Below are 20,127 nucleotides of genomic sequence, written 5' to 3'. Positions count from 1 at the left end.
TGAAGCTGAGTACGTTGCTGTTGCTTCCTGTTGTGCTCAATTGCTGTGGATCAAACAACAGTTGATGGATTTTGGTATTAAAGTTGGCTGCATCCCTATTTTCTGTGATAACACTAGTGCTATTAGTATGATTAAGAACCTGTTCATCATAAGAGAACTAAGCACATAGATGTTAGACACCATTTTTTGAGGGACAACTATGAGAAAGGACTGATCACTAAAGAATTTTGTACTATTGATAAACAGATTGCTGACATATTTACAAAAGTACTGAGTAGAGAAAGCTTTAAAAGGAACATGTTAGAACTAGAGATGATTAAGATCACCTAATGGAACCAGTTCAGAATGCACAATAAAAAAACAAAAAATAATTTTTTTGGTTAGGAAATCTGGAACTTGTGTAAATATATAGATTAATATTTACTCAGTCTCATACTGTAAATAGTATACTCCTGTGCCATGTATTGATATGACTCACTGATCTCTAATAAAATTTATTCTATTTTGGCAAATTGAGGCATGATCAAGAAGATTCTTAGTGAAGAACCTGGTTCATCTGAATAACAAGGTATGTTTTCTACACTCGGCACAATTAGAAATATTAATATTTAATTCATGAGCAAAGTCCTACCTATGTTCAAAAACTTTAAAAACCTATCATTTTGAGTTTGAACCAGTTCCGTTTCAATTAGACTCCTCACCGTATTAAAATGCCTAGATTCTAGGGAAGATTAACCGCCTATTCAACTTGAAATTTCAGAGTTATTGGACTTCTATTTGAATACAAAAAGCTGCCGTTGGACATTAATTAACCTTCTCCCTTTAAAATCCATCATCATCATCACTAGCACTCCCATAATACTCAAAACCGTCAAAATTCTTTCTATTCTCTATTCTTCTTCTTCTAACACTTTAATCAAAATTTTCTCCCTGAATTAACGAAGATAACCAACCCCCAAGATAACCCTGGCACACCTCCACCACCTACCCCCTCCGATTCCTCCAATACTCCTCAACCTAGCACAATCCCCAACCTAGAAAAAGGTGAGGGAAGATGCTTACTCGCAAAACTGTGGCTACAGGTGCGCTTTCAAGAATATTAAATGCAAAATTAAAGGCTAGTCAAGCCCAAGATTCTGAAAATTCTGATGATTCTTTCAAGTTTGCGAGTGAGTGGGAAGGAATTGGGTCTTCTGATTCTGAGTAGGAAACATCTGTGCAAAATCCCCCTTGTGAGGTACGTTCTGTTCTAGTTGAAAACTTGGAGAATCGTTTTGATTTGGTTGGGTCCGTTGTTAATGTGGATATGATTGTGTCAAGAAGGAGAGGAGGTAAAAATAAAAGAGGAAAAGAAACTGAGAGTGAGGCTGTTCATAGTGATGTGAGGGGAAAAGGAGAACTCCAACACCAAAAGTTCCTGGCACTGCAAGAACCTCCAAGAAAAGGAAGGCTGCTTCTCCAACAACTACTGATATTCCTCTACCAAAAGGAAGGGGCACAAGAAGTAAGTTGAAGTAGAGTTAGGATGAGTTGCAAAAAGATATGGAAGAAAGTAAGAAGAGAAGAATGGATAAAGAGAAAGCTAAGATAGGAGAGCCTGTTGAGGCTATTGATGTGGATGAGATGGACCCGGTCCATCAAGGTGAACATGTGAATGTAGAGGTGGAGGTTCAGACCTCTAAGCCCTAGAAGACCAAGACTTCCTCAAAGAAGTATTCATCTATATCCAAGTCTGTTGAACTCTCTTCTTTGGCTAAAAGAACAAGGTCTACTGTGAAAGCCAAGCAAGTCAAGATTACTGAGGAAGAAGATTGGAGTGGTAAAGAAGAGGGTGAATCTGATAATGAACAAGATAAGTTGGCCAAGTTTAGCAAATGAACCATCTTGAAGGGTTGACTTTTGAAAGATTTAGAGGAACCAGGGATAGTTCGGCTGGTTGATGCTCTAGCTATTCAGGGATGGAAGGACATGGTCCTTCAGTTGGATGGCAGGCTGGTGAGAAATGAGATTATTGAGTTCATGGCCAATTCAGAGGTCAAGTATGGCAGAGTTACCAGCCAAGTGAAAGGGGTTCAGGCGACTTTTGATGCAAAAGAGCTGGGTGAAATCCTTGACATTCCTTCTAAAGGGTATGATGACTACACAAGGCAAAAATGACCAAGTTTGGACTCCCTTTTTACTGCCCTAGCCATTACTAAGAAGTTCTGTGATAGCACAAAAGTGAATGAGGCAAAGGTCGTGTATAAAAGTGAAATGAAGCCATCCCACAAAGTCTTGTTTGAGTTCGTCAACAAGTGTTTGCTGCCTAGGCAGGAAAGAAGGCATATTGTCAACTACATGGATTTGGTTTTGATGAAGTGTCTGGAAAGTGGGCAGCAGATCTACTGGCCTAGGTTTATGATCAAGCTACTTGATCGAGTTATCAATGGCTTCAAGGCCCATGCCACTCCTTATGGTTTCATTCTTACTACTGTTATTGCCCGTTGTAAGGTGCCACTAAAAAAGTGGGAGATGGTCACAAGCAAAGACCATTTTGGAATCAATACTATGATTGCTTGTGATTATGAGGTCAATGCCATTCCCATTGAACCCAATTCATCTACAAAGACACCTATCAATAGAAAGGTCAGAGCTCTATTGCAGAAGAGTGGGGCAAAGGATGCTGAGATAGCTAGGCTGAAGACTCATTTGGCAGAGGTTGAATCTGAGAGAGATGCTCTCAGAACTGAGCTCACAAAGATAAAGTAGAAGAATGATGGCATTTTTCAAGACATGCTGCACCTTCTCCATGCCCAAACCCAATCCTCTAGTTCTTCCAAGACTTAATTTCCTTAGCCTTCATTTCCTGAAACTTGTCCAGACCTTTCAGTGACCCAGATTAGGGATTTTTCTTTTTTTGCTCATGTTTTAACTGTTTTTGTTTCTTTTTGTGGATTGTGGCAGAATCATATTCTCTATCAATGAAGTTTGATGTTGTTGCTCTTGATGACTGTTTATTTTCCTTGATAGTTTGAATACGTGTAGTTGATTACTGATGATTTATCCATGAATGCATTTGCAGTTGCCCCAGTGGCCATGAGTAATTTTTAAATCTAGGAATTACACTTTTTATGCAACTTTTCGATGATGCCAAAAGGGGAAAAAGATATTGTGCTTTATATTCTGAATAGTGATGTTTATAACCTAATGAACCTGGTCCTTGATGATAAGTGAAAAATTTCCAACTTTGCATTGATGTTGAGCTGAGTTCTGACAGGGCCAAAGTGTATGAAAAGCCAGAGTTTGTCATCATCAAAAAGGGAGAATTTGTTGGCCCAAGTAAAGGTTAGTTTTGAAGACTGACAAAGGAACTCAGACCTGAACCAGTCCATCCTAGTGGAACACAGATATGGATAGACTTAAGCATGTGAGATGCACGTGAAGGAGATAAACTTAACTTGAAAGAAGTAATATCTCCTGATCATGATCGAAAAGGTTGAATAATGGATAAGGAGAAGCACTCCTTACTCAAAGAGAACACGGTTTAAGAGAATGATGGAGTTAGAGGTTGAGATCAACTAGAACTCTTCCACCAAGAAAGAGTAACATCAGAATTCTAGTCAATCTCTATTCACTAACTCTATAAATATCAGTGTTGTTCTCTTTTACAGGTAACACATAAGCAGAAGTTAAACGTGAATTGAGAGCAAAATAACAAGGCAATTTTGCAAGCAATTTGTGTGTGATTCAAGCGTGCAAACCTGAAGCTACATGAACCAGATAGAAGAACCAGTTCCAAGCGTCTGTCTTTTATTCTAGTTTAATTGTAGTAGGTGTTTTTATATTGTACCTTTCAGCTTTATCTAGAAGAAATTGTATTAGGTGCTCAGAATTTTCAAGTTAGAGTTAACTTGAAGTTGTCGCAATAGTTGAGGCTGTGTGCTACAACGAGATTAGAGTTAGTCCTAGATTTACAAAAGAGTTTTTGTAAATGTAGTTTTTGGCTCAATGATTTTAGTGGAGAGTTTGGAAAAATCCTACTAGAAAGTAGGTCATGGTTTTTTCACCTTTTGAACCAGGTATTTTTCACGTAAAATCTTTGTGTTCTTTAATTTCTGTACTTATTATTTCGCAATAGTAGTAGTTGAAACACATAGAAGAACCAGGTCTTTTTATAATCAGGTTAAGCGAAAATTGGACACCACACAAATCACCCCTCCTATGTGGTATTGAAGTGTAAAACATCAGAAAGAGAATAATTGGAGGAACGAGTTTTTCTATTTTAAACTCTTGACAGAGATTAACGGTACAAGGCTGCAACCACTGCATATAGCTCAGGTTTGCTCCAATAAAACTTCCTTCACCTATCTAGAATGTCACATACCGCCACCCTCCCCACAATTGTAATCGGTAAGGTACGTATCCCATCCTATACCTTATTTTAGTGTATCACAATATATAGCAAAGAGTCCATCGAACCTCCCATCACATGAATTCCAATTCTTAAATAATCTTGAGGAGCAGGAAGACCATAGTAGTTGAATTGCTCACTATGCATGAATGAAAAAAGAAATTACACACAATGGTCATAAACCTGACCTTCTGAACTACTTCTTTATCAATTGTACTCTTGTCTAAATCGGCACGTGCTAGTGAAAACAAAACAAGCGAAACAGCTAAGCTAAGAACCATATATGCAGCACTAAAGTAGCTGGTAACAAACTAGCGAGACACATGTGCTAGGAACCATATAGACAGCAGGAAAGTAGCCGATCCAACTAATAAGGTTCTTGGAGTCGTGTTCACCATCAAAGACAGCCTTGATACTGTTAACTCTTGCTTGCCACTTATCATGCTCAATGGCCCATTGAAAACCCTACCACCTCGTCTCAATTTCTCATCATAATCTCCTATCAATTAAGCTCTATCGTTGATCCTATTATACATAACAAGAGGTACCTGAACACCAATTATGGGGACAACCACAGAATAGCGAGTGTCAACAAATGCAGCAAACCAAGCATGCATACCTGCAAGGCAGAATGTATTTGAACTTGATGTTTATACTGTTAAGTAAACCTCCTAATTCACTGGTCAAACCTCCAAGAGATTCGCCAGTGATTCCTATATTTGATGGGTCAACATCTTCCCTCAGAGTAAGATAATCTGCCAGTTTTATCAAGTCCCAAACCTTCAAAACTCAGCAAAAGATATGCTCAGAGCTCCGAATCAACTAATAATCATGCGGTACGAGAATAATAACCACATTTCACCAAGCTTTCTCAAATGGAAGAATCAGGTTAGTTTCTTCAATAATTACCGTATCAAATATGAACGGCATCGTATTGCCATTTTTCCATGATGACACTAGGGCCTGTACTACAGAAAGAAGAAATTAGCAAGATCAAGTCAACCACGTACAGTGGTATTCAAGCACAATTGGTTAGACTCATTGTCACTGACCCGGAATTCCCACCTTGGGGATCGTGATGGGGCCTAACATTCACTTGCTAGGCAAGCCACAAGAATTTTAACCACTTCGAACAATTTAACCAATTAAACAGAAATAAAGTCCAAAGTGAAATACGAAATAGTGTAATAATCCAATATGTAGTTCAACCTATACGTTGTTGGACTGTGCTAAAGCCTTTGATTTGGTGATTGCCAACTCTTATTTTCCGAAAAGGAAGGAGCACTTGGTTACATTCCAGAGTTCGTTAGCCAAGACTCAAATTGATTATCTACTCTTCCGGAAGTGCGATAGGAGTCTGTGCATGGATTGCAAGGTTATACCCAGCAAGAATTTCACGACTCAACATAGATTATTGGTGACGGACTTAGAGATCGTGAGGAAGAGGAGGTAGAGGGCTGTGTATGGACAACCCAGGATAAGGTGGGGTGCTTTGACTAGTGACAAAGCTCAGGAGCTTTTTTTTGGGGGGGGGGGGAAGGAATTGTTGGCTATGAGAATTGGGAGCCTAGAGGAGCAGTGGGGACGCGAGCTATATGTGGACCATGATAGCAGAGTGTATTAGAGTAGTTGCGAGATAAGTTGCGTGGGCTCTTCGATTTTGGTGCCGTCCCCGTCCCGATACGAGACGGGGACGGGGTACGTCCTGGAATCGGTTAACTGACTTTGGACACTTCGACGGAGTACATCGTCAAATTTGGGAGAAAAATTGATATTTTGATTTCTCAAAATCAAAAATAAAACAGATTTAGGAGAATGAAAGAATAATGTCAATCTTGGAGAATGAAAGATTGAATTCTACAATATTAATGTAAGTTTTTCACATAATAGTTCTCAAAATTTATAATATTTTTATAGCTCTATTTTTATTAGCTGAATCCCCGCACCCGTATTAATATCTGGATCCGCACACCCAAATCTAAAAATTTAGATTTTTTCGAATCCGATACTCGGATCCGTCCCCGTATCAAGTACCCGCACCCGAGTCCGAGCAACTTAGGTTACGAGAGAAGTGTTAGGAGTCTCAAAGGGTTTCTCTAGCAGCCAAAAAGGTGACTGGTGGTGGAGTGAAGAGGTACAAGAGAAAGTGGAAGCCAAGCAAGCGGCGTACTTGACGCTTATAGAGAGCATGGACAAGGAGGCGAAGAGGATGAACAAGGAGGGGTTTATGAGGGCTAAGAAGGAGGTAAATTTAGCGATTAAAGTGGCTAAGACTGTGGCATTTGTATGAAGAGCCTTGGGCCAAAGGTGGGGATGCGAAGCTATATAGGCTAGCCAAGGTGAGAGAGAGGAAGGTCCGTGATCTGGTTCAAGTTAAGTGTATCAAAGTTGAGGAAGGTAGAGTTTTGATGGAAGAGGCTTAGATTAGCCGAAGATGGTAGACATATTTCCAAAATCTCCTATATGAAGAGGGTGATAGGGGAATTGTGTTGGGTGACTTGGAGCACTCCGAGATGAGCCAAGATTTTGGGTATTGTAGGTGCATAAGATTATAGGAGGTCGAGCGGGCTATGCGTAAGATGCACAAGGGTAGAGCTACCGATCCAGATGAAATACCTATGGAATTTTGGAAGAATGGGGGTAGGGCAGGTTTGGAAGGGCTTACTAGGCTGTTCACCGTTATTTTTAGGACGAAGAAGATGCCCGAGAATGGAGGTGGAGTACGATGATTCCTCTGTATAAAAATAAGGGCGATATTCAAAGTTACAATAATTATAGGGGGATTAAGATGCTAAGCCATACTATGAAAGTTTGAGAGAGGGTGGTTGAAGTAAGGGTGAGGACCAGTGTGTCCATTTCTGAGAATCAGTTCGGTTTCATGTTGGGGCATTTGACTATGAAAGCTAATAATATTGTGAGGAGATTGGTGGAGCGGTACATGGAGATGAAGAAGGACTTTCACATGGTGTTCATTGACCTAGAGGAAGCATATGACAAAGTCCGAGAGAGGTGCTCCGGCGATGCTTGGAGGCTAAAGGGTCCTAGTAGCCTACATTAGGGAGATTAATGACATGTATGATGAAGCTAAGACTTGGGTTAGGACAACGAGAGGAGACTCAGAACACTTTTTGGTTATGATGGGGTTGCACCAGGGATCAGCTCTAGTCCATTCCTATTTTCTCTAGTGATGGACGCATTGATGAGACACATTCAAGGTGAGGTGCCATGGTGTATGTTATTTATGGATGGAATTATTTTAATTGACGAGACTCGGGGTGGTGTTGATGAGAGGCTGGAGGTTTGGAGGTATTCCCTAGAGTCTAAGGGTTTCAAGTTGAGCAGGACCAAGACAGAATACATGGAGTACAAGTTTAGTAATGATACCTAGGAAGGGGATATGAAGGTGAGGCTTAATGCGCAAGTCATCCTCAAGAAAGGTAGTTTCAAGTATCTTGGATTTATAATACAAGGTAACAGGGAGATTGATAAAGATATCATGCATCGTATCAGAGCAGGATGTATGAAATGGAGGCTCACTTCTAGTGTCTTGTGTGATAAGAATGTGCCACTGAGACTTAAAGGTAAGTTCTACAAGGTTGTAGTTAGACCGACTATGTTGTATGGAGTAGAGTGTTGGCCGGTCAAGAACTCTCATACCCAGAAGCTAAAAGTATCTGGGATAAGGATATTGTGAGAATGCACGGGAGAAAATATTATTAATTGATATTCTATGTTACAATGAGCCCTATTTATATGTATTCATAACACATTACCTACTTCTATTACATAAGAGATTAGGATTAATTACATATATTCACATAACTACTTTAACACTCCCCCTCAAGATGGTGCATATAAATCATATGTACCGAGCTTGTTACATACGTAGTTAATACGAGGACCAGTGAGGGACTTGGTGAAAATATCTGCAAGCTGATCATTCGACTTCACAAACTTTGTAGCAATATCTCCCAAAAGTATCTTTTCTCTAACAAAGTGATAGTCAATCTCAACGTGCTTAGTTCTCTCATGGAACACTAGATTTGACGCAATATGAAGAGCATCTTGATTATCACACACAAGTCCCATTTGACTAATCTCACCAAATTTCAACTCCTTGAGCAATTGTTTGATCCAAATTAGCTCACATGTCGCCATAGCCATTGCTCAATATTCTGCTTCTGCACTAGACTGAGCAACCACATTCCATTTCTTGCTCTTCCAAGACACCAAATTTCCTCCTACCAGGACACAATATCCAGACGTAGAACGTCTATCAGAAGGTGATCCTGCCCAATCAGCATCTGAGTATCCAACGATCTGCGCATGGCCTCGATCCTCAAACAATAAACCTTTACCTAGAGCTGATTTTATATATCGAAGAATGCGGACAACTGCATCCCAATGACTATCATAGGGAGAATCCATAAACTCACTCACAACACTTACAAGAAAGGAAATGTTAGGTCTAGTCACTGTAAGGTAATTTAATTTACCAACCAACTGCCTATGTCTTGCAGGATCGCTAAGAGGCTCCCCTGTCTTGGCAGAAGTTTAGAATTTGGATCTATCGGAGTGTCAACAGGTCTACAACTTGTCATTCCTGTCTCCTCAAGAATATCTAAGGCATACTTCTGTTGTGAGATCACAATACCCGAGCAAGACTGAGCGACCTCAATATCCAGAAAATACTTTAATCTACCCAGATCCTTAGGCTGAAATGCTAAAAGAGATGTTGCTTAAACTTACTAATACCATCTTGATTATTGCCGGTAATAACAATATTGTCAACATAAACAACCAGATAAATATAGAGATTTGAAGCAGAATGCCGATAAAAAAAAGTGATCAGCTTCACTATGAGTCATGCCAAACACCTGAATAACTGTGCTGAACTTACCAAACCAGGCTCGAGGAGATTGGTTTAGACCATAGAGGGACCGACGCAACCGACATACAAGGCCACTAGACTCCCTCTAAGCAACAAAATCTGGTGGTTGCTCTATATAAACCTCATCCTCAAGGTCACCATGAAGAAATTATTCTTGATGTCCAACTGATAGAGAGGCCAATGGCAAACAGCAGCCATGGATAGAAAAAGGCGGACCGATGCTATTTTAGCCACAGGAGAGAAAGTATCACTGTAATCGAGTACAAATATTTGAGTTTACCCATTGGAAACAAGACGAGCCTTAAGTCGATCAACCTGTCCATCTGGACCAACTTTGACTGCATACATCCAACGACAACCAACAGTCGATTTACTCGAAGGAAGAGGAACAAGCTCCCAAGTACCACTCGTATGTAAATCAGACATCTCATCAATCATAGCCTGTTGCCACCCGGGATGAGATAGTGCTTCACCTGTAGACTTAGGGATGGAAACAGAGGACAAATATGATACAAATACACAATGGGATGATGACATAAGATGGTAACTTAAACCGACATAATGGGGATTAGGATTAAGTGTGGACCGTATACCTTTTCGTAGTGCAATCGATTGACTAAGAGGAGACAAGTCCGCAGTATTAGCAGGGTCAGGTGCAGGACATGAATCAATTGGGCCTGATGCTGGGCACAGACGACAATGATAAGTCAGGAGTGGTGGAGCTATAGAAGGTTGAACTGGACTAGGTGATGGCACTGGAGCTATAGTTGGTGGAGATAGACTAGGTGGTGGCACTGGACTAGGCGGTGGCATTGAAGCTATAGGTGGTGGAGCTGTAACTGGAGCTATGGAAGAAGATGAATGGGAGATAGTGATTAAATCTCCAAAAGATGGAACTGGTAGTACCTCAAAAATATCTAAGTGATTACCTAGACCTGTGAAGTATGATTGGATTTCAAAGAAGGTAACATCAACAGACATAAGATACTACTGGAGGTCAGGAGAATACCATCGATATCCCTTTTGTATTCTCGAGTAACCCAGAAATATGCACTTAAGAGCACGAGGATCTAACTTATCTTTTTTCTAGAGTGAGGTTATGAACAAAACATGTACTCCCAAAGACACGGGGTGGAAGAGAGAACAAAGGTAAGAGGGGAAACAGGACAAAGAATGGAACTTGATTCTGGATAGCTAAAAATGGCATATGATTAATAAGATAGCAAGATGTAGGAACTGCATCCCCCTAAAAATGCAGCGGAACATGAGATTGTATGAGTAGGGTACAAGCAGTTTCATTAAGATGTCTATTCTTTCTTTCAGCTGCCCTATTTTGTTGGGATGTGTACGGACAAGATGTTTGTTGAATAATCCCATGGGAGTTCATAAACTACTGAAATGGGGAAGACAAATACTCTAGGGAATTATCATTAAGAAATGTGCAGATAGAAACCCCAGATTAATTTTGAATTTCAGCGTGGAAGGTCTGGAAAATAGAAAATAACTCAGATCGATTTTTCATCAAGAATATCCAAGTGCACCTGGAATAATCATCAATGAAATTGATAAAGTAGCGAAAGCCCAAGGTAGAACTGACCCTACTAGGACCCCAAACATCTGAATAGATTAAAGTAAAAGGTAACTCTGCTCGATTATCAAAACGCCGCTGGAAATGGGAACGGGTATGCTTACTGAGCTGACATGACTCACACTCTAGAATGGACAAGGGAGATAAGCCAGGTACCATTTTTTGAATTTTTGACAAACTGGGATATCCCAACCGTTTATGTAATAAATTTGATGAATTAGTAACGGGACAAGTTGTTGAAGGAAGATAAGATGCGAGTCCATGTGATTTTGCAAGGATAAGGTATAAAGTTCATCTAATTCACGCCCGGTACCAATGATCCGCCAAGTACTACATTCCTGTATAAAAACAAGGTCATCAAGAAATAAAACAACAGATTTAAGTGATTTGGCTAAGCGACTAATGGCTATGAGATTAAAAGGACTACCGGGAATATAAAGAACTAAATCTAAAGGTAAGGAAGGAAGTGGGCGTGCTTGACCTATTGCAGTTGCCGTGGTTTGAGACCCATTGGCCATTGTGACTGTTGGAAGAGATTGGGAATTTGAAATAGTAGTGAAAAGAGATTTGGTACCAGAAATATGATTAGATGCACCTGAATCAATGAACCAAGACTCAAAGGTTGAAGATTTTGAGACATAAGTCACGCTATTATCTGTTTGAACAACGGAAGCTATCTCCGAAGATGTCTGTTTACATGCTTTGTGCTGAAGGAGCACAATATAATCTAGTAAAGAAACCATATGCATTGGATTCAATGCATTGGAGCCAACGGATTGTGAGTTAAAGGGTTCTGATTCAAATGCCATTATAGTATTGTGCCGGAAAAAGTAGAAATTTTCTTGGTAATTACTATTCTCACCGAAAAACTCACTGTTCACGCCGGAAAAATTTCAAAGTCCTCAAAATAAAAAGAAAAAGTATGGGCCTGGTCGGAATTACTATAAGATAAGACTGTTTTGAAGAAATTTTCCAAAAAAATGGCTGGAACACTATTCACGCGCCGTGCGCGTGGGTCTGACACGCCGCCGGTGTCAGAAGATTTGGAGGTGCGTGAGAGTGCGTGGATGGGGTTCTGCTAGTGTGGTTTTCTGGGGTTTGGTCACTTGAGAAATCCTCACCTGCTGGTGGTGCTATTTTTCGTAAAAAACCCACCGGAGAAGGGATTTCCTAAAAAAAAGCCTAAAAGTCACCGGAAAAAAGGCACGATGACTATCCCGGACTCGTTGGTAACTACACAATGGGGATTTCTCACTAGCTACTTTGATACCATGTGAGAATGCACGAGAGAAAATATTAGTAGTTGATATTCTATGTTACAATGAGCCCTAGTTATATGTAAACGTAACACATAACCTACTCTTATTACATAAGGGGCTAGGACTAATTACATATATTCTCATAAATATTCTAACAGATGTTGAGTTGGATGTGTGGGCATACCTAGTTAGATAACATTAGGAATGAAGTTATTCGGAAAAAGGTGGTAATGGACCTTGTGGAGGATAAGATGTGGGAGGCGAGGTTGAGATAATTCTGATATATTAAGAGGAGAAGTAGAGAAGACCTAGTTAGGAGGTACGACCGGTTAGCCTCGGTGGAGAGCAGAAGCTGTGGAGGTAGGCCTAAGAAGTCTTGGGGAGAGGTTATTAGCCGCCGTATGGCACAACTGGAGCTGACTGAGGACATGGCCCTAGACAGGAGGGTGTGAAGGTCAAAAATTAGGGTAGAAGGTTCATAGGTAGTTGAGCGTTTCTCTTTGTCTTACTCAGTTCGCTAGCATTAGTGTTAGTATGATATCTTTTATTCATAGATGACTATTACTACCTAGAGTTTGACAGCATTCTTGGTTTCTATCTTATTTCATCATGCTATTATTCTTACTTGTTGCAATTACCTTTTCTTTTTCAGTCATTTTCTAACTGAGGGTCTATTGGAAACAGTCTCTCTGCCCTTCTAGGGTAGGGGTAAAGCTGCGTACATCTTACCCTCCCCAGACTCCACTTGTGGGAAACTATTGAGTTTGCTATTGTTGTTGTTGTTGTTGTTGTATTTTAAAATGTGACGAAAAAGAGATCTACCAAAAGCATTTTTTGTTGTTTTTATTTAGGGTTTTGCTGTTGTGGGGGAAGGGAAACTAACTACTAGACAAGGGAAAAAATACAAAGAAGAAACAAAATATGTAGCAGTCAAACAGAGCTACCTAATTTAATATTTTATACTGATTATTACAAAAATAAATGCATCTCAAAGTCATAGGAAACTGGCAATTTTGATCTTAAATGCTTATTCAGCTACTCAGGAAGTATATTGTCTAATAAATGGAATCTGGTTATGTAGACGTGTGATGAGCTAGTGCAAGCTGTGGTTGTAGAACACTGTTATATTAATCTGTATTATTTGTATAGTCAGTTAGTTGTTAGGTTGTTAACACTGTAGAAAGGCGGTTAACTCTACTGTAGGTGTTAGTGTATAAAGAGTCCTTGTACAGATACATTTTATTTCTCTTAGAAAAAGATAATGGAAGTCTTTCACTTCTCTCAGAATTTCTCTCTCTAAACTCCTCTCGTCTTCTTCCCTATTCATCCTCACAGCTGAAGCTTCCAGATATGGGTGTTATCATGGTATCAGAGCCTGCGTCGAGAGTCTCCGGGCGCTGAATACTTTCAATTCCCCTCAATTTTGGAATTGAATCATCTCTACTTGCGTTGGTTTCAAAACTAGGGTTCTGTAATTTGAGCTAATTCTCTGCAAATCTTAGCAATTGTGCAATATCTCTGAGTTTACCTACGATTTCCATGGCAATTGGTGAAGAAACCAGTACCACACTAGTCGGACCTACGACAAGAACTTTTGACAATACAACTATTCCCATTCGTTGCAATGTCTTCCCTACAATTGATCATAAGCATCCTCTATACATATAACCAAATGATACTCCAGGTAGCTTCTTAATCTCTCTTTGGTTAACTGGATCTGAGAACTATGCCATTTGGAGTAGATCTATGAGAATTGGATTGTTAGGTAAAAGCAAGTTAGGTTTTGTTGATGGTAGATTCCCCAAGTCTAGGTTTGAGCCGGAATTACATGATCAATGGGAGGAGGTAGATGCTGTAGTGTTGTCCTAGATCATGAATGATGTAAGACTAGGATTGTTAAGCAGTATAGTGTATGCTTCAAATCCACACAAAGTATGGGATGACTTGAAAGAAAGGTTTGACAAAGTGAATGGTGCTAGGGTGCAATATCTACATAGAGAGATTCACTCTCTTACTCAAGGCACAATGACTGTTACAGACTACTTCTCTAAACTCAGAGATGTTTGGGATGAGTTTGATGCTATAATGCATGAGTTTGATGCTATAATGCATGCGTTTGATGCTATAATGTCCTGAGTCAAGAAAGTATCTTGAGCACTTTGAGTATCAAAGATTAATGCAGTTCCTAACAGGTTTAAATGAGTCTTACAGAAGCAAGGAGTCAGATCACAATGATGTATCCTACTCCATCAGTAAACAAGGTATACTCCATAATCATACAAGAGAGCCAAAGAAACCTTGCTAATTTCACACAAGTCTGTGAAAGAAACATACTTGTGTGTAAGTACTGTTATCTGAGGGGCCATAATAAGGAAAACTATTATAAGCTAGTTGGATATACACCAGATTTCAAGTCCAAAAGGAGAAGAGGAGCAACTAGAACTGGTAACTCCTATGCAAATCAAACTGGCTGGATGACACCTCTTACAGGAGATGCAGCATGCGAAGTCAATGGTGCAACCAACAGTGTTGGAAAACTTGGGCAACAACCACTTGTCAGGGGAGGTTTCACCTCAATGGAATCACCAACAGCTCATCAACAAGCTCCTGCAGACCAAGTCGCCAAAACTGTATCAACAGATCATTCAAATGCTTAACAAAGGATCAGATGAAGGATCCTCAACCAAGTCGGCATCTACAAGTACAGAAACAGACCTTATGTCTATCTATAGTGATACAGAATGGATTGTGGATATAAGTGCATCTAACCATATGGCCTCTAGCTTACAAATGCTAAAGGCATACAGATTAGTACCAAAATCAGACATGAGTAATGTGCATCTACCTACCGGAGATGGAGTATCAGTTACACATATAGGATTGGCCTCTGTGTTTAAGAACCAAGACATATCTAATGTGTTGTATATACCCCAGTTTAAGTTCAATCTTCTCTAAATATCCAAACTCACTAAAGAACTAAAATACTTGGTAATGTTCTTTCCTCACTTCTTCATCTTCCATGACCTCTTCATTGGACATGTGAAGGGAATTGATAGGGAGAAACATGGACTATATGTGTTGCAGGAGAAGCAAGTGAAGGCCTCATGTCAGGATTCTAGACAACAAGTGAATAATAACACCAACATAGGTTTTATGAATAAGACTAGTCATGCTCACATGTCTGCTATATCGGATTCTAGTAGCCTATGACATAAGAGACTAAGTCATGCACCCTTAGAAGTAATAAAGAAGAATGAGTTGCTTAGACATTTGAAATTTGATACTCATCAACCTTGTACTGTCTGTCCCCTTGAAAAACAAACAAACTTAACCTTTCAGCTGAGTAATACTATGTTTGCCTATGCTTTTGATTTACTGCACTGTGATATTTGGGGACATTGCATATTAACTACCTATGATGGTAAAAGATTTTTTGTCACAATAGTAGATGACTACACTAGGTTCACTTGGATATTTCTTCTGCACTCATAGTATGATATTGTAGTAGTTCTCAAGGAATTTTTTGCTAAGATTAAAAATATTTTCAGTGCTTCTGTTAAGATACTCATAACAGACAATGGCAGTGAGTTCAAGGAATTCCTATCTATTATTGGGATTGAACACCAAAGTACATGTGTGTACACTCCCCAGCATAATGGAGTAACAAAAAGGAAACACATAACCATCTTTGAAATAGCCAGAGCATTGAGGTTCCAAGCATGCATTTCTCTTAGATTTTGGGGTGAATGTCTCAACACTACTGTCTATCTACTGACAGGATGCCATCAAGAGTCATCAACTTCAAATCCCCATATGAGATGCTTTATTCGCATGCTCCCTCTCTAAGTAATCTAAAAGTATTTGGCTGTCTCTGCTATCTAGCTGTCCCTAAGTGTATGGATAAGTTTTCTTCTAAAGCCATACCAACAGTAATTCTAGGATATTCTTCTACACAAAAGGGATACAAACTATATGATCTCCAGAACAAGACTCTCTTAGTAAGCAGAAATGTGGTGTTCAAAAAGGATGTCTTTCCCTTTAAACATCTGAAGTCTGCAGGCGCACCTATATTTTCAGTTCTGGACCTGCTACCATCAGATGAATTTACTATAGAGATGTCTCAAACTCTCACAACTCAGTCCAGTCCTATAAATAGTTGAACTGATGGGGAGGTTTCATCATCTCCTCAGCTTCCTGAACAAGCTCACGCAGAAATCATCTCACATTCACCTGCAGGTGTCAATCCTTTACCTGAACCATCCAACTTTATGGAGCTCAGAAGATCTAGTTGTTACACCCCGTAAGTTTAACAACATTAACACCGTTATATGCGTTTGATATGACATTGTAAAGTGGAATATTTTTGTAAAATAGTTTGAAAAAAATATAATTTTATATAGTTATTAATATTACTACTTTTAATTATATACAAAATACGAGAAAGATTATGAGATTTTCTTTATTGTAAAGATATAAATTATTTTTGTACAAGAAAATAAGGTTATCTTTTTACCATTTTAAGAATTAAGTAGACAAAAATTTATACTCTTTATATGAGATTAAGAAAATTATAAGTTGAAAAATTATATGTATTTTTACATGGATATTTTAATGAAATAATAGTCTATGTATTTATTTTATATGGTACAACATGACCATAATAGTAAAGTTATATAAAATGTGTTAAAAGTGAGTAGTATTTTAAACAAATTGAGATAATTTTTTATATTTATTAAATATTAAAATATGGGGATAAGTGTGTGTTGGATATATCTTGTATTGATAAGCACTATTTGTCACAAACATAGCACTTCCACCGCCAATACATGACTAGGTGGAAGCCAAACAGTGAATGGTCATTTTGCTTTCATTTTGGCAAAGATTCACATATATAGTATATACTTCTTTGTATAACATTTACAATCCTTGGTGTGTGAATAATGATTCACAATGATTTACATCACTGCTGAAGACTTTGGTGTTGCAAATTACGTGCTACAAGTTGCAATGGGAGGGTTGAGTACATAATGCGGGAATTTCATCTAGGCTGTTTTGTGGACTCAGGTATGTTAAGGCTAAGCTTTTCCTTCATTTTAGCATGATATTATAATTACACAAGTTTGATAACGAGGCATAGAGAAAAATTCATATTTCGAAATTTATGTATATTTTTCTAGTCTCACAAATTACATATACTTTCCTAATTTTGTAAGTTACCATATTCTTCTTATCGGGACTGCATATTCAGTTGAGTATTTCCTTCTTCCGGTCAAAAGAGCAGAGAGTTTACATATATACAATATTAAAAGTATTTTTATTACCATCGAGCTATAATCGATGGGCAGGCCTCTATTTGGCAACCTCTGATTAGATGGTAAGTTATATACCGAGCCTACTGTGGCCGAGCGCTTATGAGCGAGCCCAGTTGGTTGAGATACAGAGCCTAGTATGGCTTAGCGCTTATGAGCGAGCCTAATACGGCAGAGCAGTTATATATATACCGAGCCTACTGCGGCCGAGCGCTTATGAGCGAGCCCAGTTGGTCGAGATATAGAGCCTAGTATGGCCGAGCGCCTATGAGCGAGCCTACTATGGTAGAGAAATTATACATATATACCGAGCCTTATAGGGTCGGACAACCATTTTACTTATTATATTGAGAGAGTTGAGTCAGTATCAGCAGGTAAGCATATCTTCAGATTATCTTTGACTTCCAGCTACTTGCAATTATTATATTATCAGTTCAGTTTCAGCTTTCAGTATATTGCCTTATATACTCGTTACATTATTTCATACTGACGTCCCTTTTCTGGTGGCGCTGCATTCATGTCTGCAGGTATAGATAATTAGTTTGACGAGCCCTCATAGTAAATGAGGTTATTATTCAGTGAAGGATCGGTAAGACTCCACCTCATTTGGAGTGCAATCGAGTCTATGAGTCATCGTGTCAGAGGTTTACTACATACTTATGGGTCAGCCGGTACCCTGTCCCATTTGATGTCAAATACTCTTAGAGGCTTTATAGACAAAGGTTTATTTTGTACAGTATGTTAGAGGCCTTGACGACCCATATGTATTTATATTTTAAGAACGATAGTTTATTGATACAGTGTTGCCCACTTATAGTTATACATTACGAGTTCTGACCATGTTAGCCCATGATATTTACAAAAGGGATGAGTGAGTTACAGAGTGGTTCGCTCGGGCCAGTGCGACACCGGATGCCAGCCACGCCTCCCAAGGTTGGGGCGTGACAAAGTGGTATCAAACAAACCACCAGTGTGGCTGCAGGATTATGTTTTTAAACAAGTTGGCAACTCTTGTGCATATCCTATTTCTTGCTATGTTACTTACTCACACCTGAAGCCACTTATCAACACATGTTGGCTCTTCACTCAGCTATATCTGAACCTAAGACCTTCAGAGAGGATGTTTCTGATCCTCAATAGGTGCAGTCAATGAAGTAGGAAGTTGTAGCACTTGAAGACAATAACACTTGGACTATTGTAGACTTGCCACCTGGCAAGACTCCCATTGGATGCAAGTGGATATTCAAAGTTAAATATAGCTTTAAGAGAGGTTGAAATATATAAAACCAGGTTAGTGTCCAAAGGATACATCCAAAGAGAGGGTCTAGATTACACTGAGACATTTTCCGCTATGGCTAAGATGGTGACTGTTAGGTCCATCATTTCTTTGGATGCCTCTAAACATTGGTTGATCAACCGAATGGATGTCCACAATTCATTCCTCAATGGTGATCTCCTTGAGGAGGTGTACATGCATATTCCTGAAGGTTTTTGCAGACAGGGGGAGACAAAGAAGGTCTGAAAATTGCACAAATCACTATATGGCCTTAAGCACGCCCCAAGGCCATGAAACATGAAATTAAGTGAGGCCCTGGTGAAAAGGATTCAAGCAGGGCCACTTTGACTATTCTCTGTTCACTAAAAGAACAAATGATGACATTGTGGTTGTCCTAGTATATGTAGAGAATTTACTCATCACTGGTACCAATCCTAATCAACTAAATGAGATAAGAAATGATCTGCAAACCAGGGTCAAGTTGAAAGATCTTGGTGAGTTGAAGTTCTTCCTGGGGATTGAATTTGACAGGTCTAAGGAAGGCATAGTGATGAATCAGAGGAAGTATGCTGTGGAACTAATCTTTGAATCTGGCCTAGGTGGAGCAAAACCTGCTGGAACCCCTCTTGAAATGAATCAGAAACTAACTTTAGCAGAGTATGACAGCTGGATGAAAACCAATGCTGAGGATGAGATGTTAATGGATCCTAGTAGCTTTCAGAGGTTAGTTGGAAGACTACTATATGTCACTATGACCAGACCTGACTTATCCTTTGCAGTACAAATTCTCAGTCAATTCATGTATTACCCAAATGTGTCACACATGGAAGCTGCTCTCAGAATGGTGAGGTACATCAAAGCTGAACCTAGACTTGGCCTTCTTATGCTTGCTGACAACACAAATAAACTTATAGCCTATTATGACTCAGAATGAGAGCTTTCCTACAAACAATAAGATCAACTAGTGGCTACTTAGTCAAGTTTTGGAATTATCACGACCCAAATTTCCCTCTGTTAGGTATCGTGACGGCACCTAGTCTTAGAGACTAGGTAAGCCTAACATTACCTAAAATAATAACAATATTTAACTAACATATGCCAATTTTGAAATAGAAATCTCTATACACATTTACAATTATCTAAAACCCATTCTGGAGCTGTTTACACAAAAGGCAAATTCCGGTCTACTCTTACTGTTTAAGCTTCCAAAACTAGAACCTTATTCCAATTTGACTCTGAATCATCCGGTAACTAAACTCGACCACGCACGCAAGTCATAACACATAATACGAGGCTTCTCAAGACCTTATGCCGCTGAACGAGACTTAAACTCTCAAAATGACTGGCCAGGTAGGTACATCCTCCCCCTCTTAAACAAACGTTCTCCCTCGAACATGCCAAGAATCACCTCGAA

General features: G+C 39.3%; 1 protein-coding gene across 1 annotated transcript in view; it reads right to left on the bottom strand.

The window, feature by feature from the left end:
- LOC104240482 (uncharacterized) overlaps window positions 1-8,479 on the bottom strand; it is a 51,497-nt gene extending 43,018 nt beyond the window's left edge. The window contains exons 1-6 of the mRNA XM_070154683.1: window positions 8,276-8,479; window positions 5,300-5,353; window positions 5,080-5,170; window positions 4,939-5,009; window positions 4,786-4,855; window positions 4,579-4,628 (exon numbers count right to left, since the gene is read on the bottom strand). Of these exons, the coding sequence (XP_070010784.1) occupies window positions 4,579-4,628; window positions 4,786-4,855; window positions 4,939-5,009; window positions 5,080-5,170; window positions 5,300-5,353; window positions 8,276-8,479 (540 nt within the window). The remainder of the gene's footprint in view (window positions 1-4,578; window positions 4,629-4,785; window positions 4,856-4,938; window positions 5,010-5,079; window positions 5,171-5,299; window positions 5,354-8,275) is intronic.
- Between the last annotated feature and the right edge of the window lie 11,648 nt (window positions 8,480-20,127).

Source organism: Nicotiana sylvestris, chromosome 8 (genome assembly GCF_000393655.2).
Source record: "Nicotiana sylvestris chromosome 8, ASM39365v2, whole genome shotgun sequence".
In the NCBI taxonomy this organism is placed as follows: domain Eukaryota; kingdom Viridiplantae; phylum Streptophyta; class Magnoliopsida; order Solanales; family Solanaceae; genus Nicotiana; species Nicotiana sylvestris.
The sequence above is the reverse complement of the archived record's forward strand: the minus strand, read 5'-3'. Positions and strand labels throughout refer to the sequence as shown.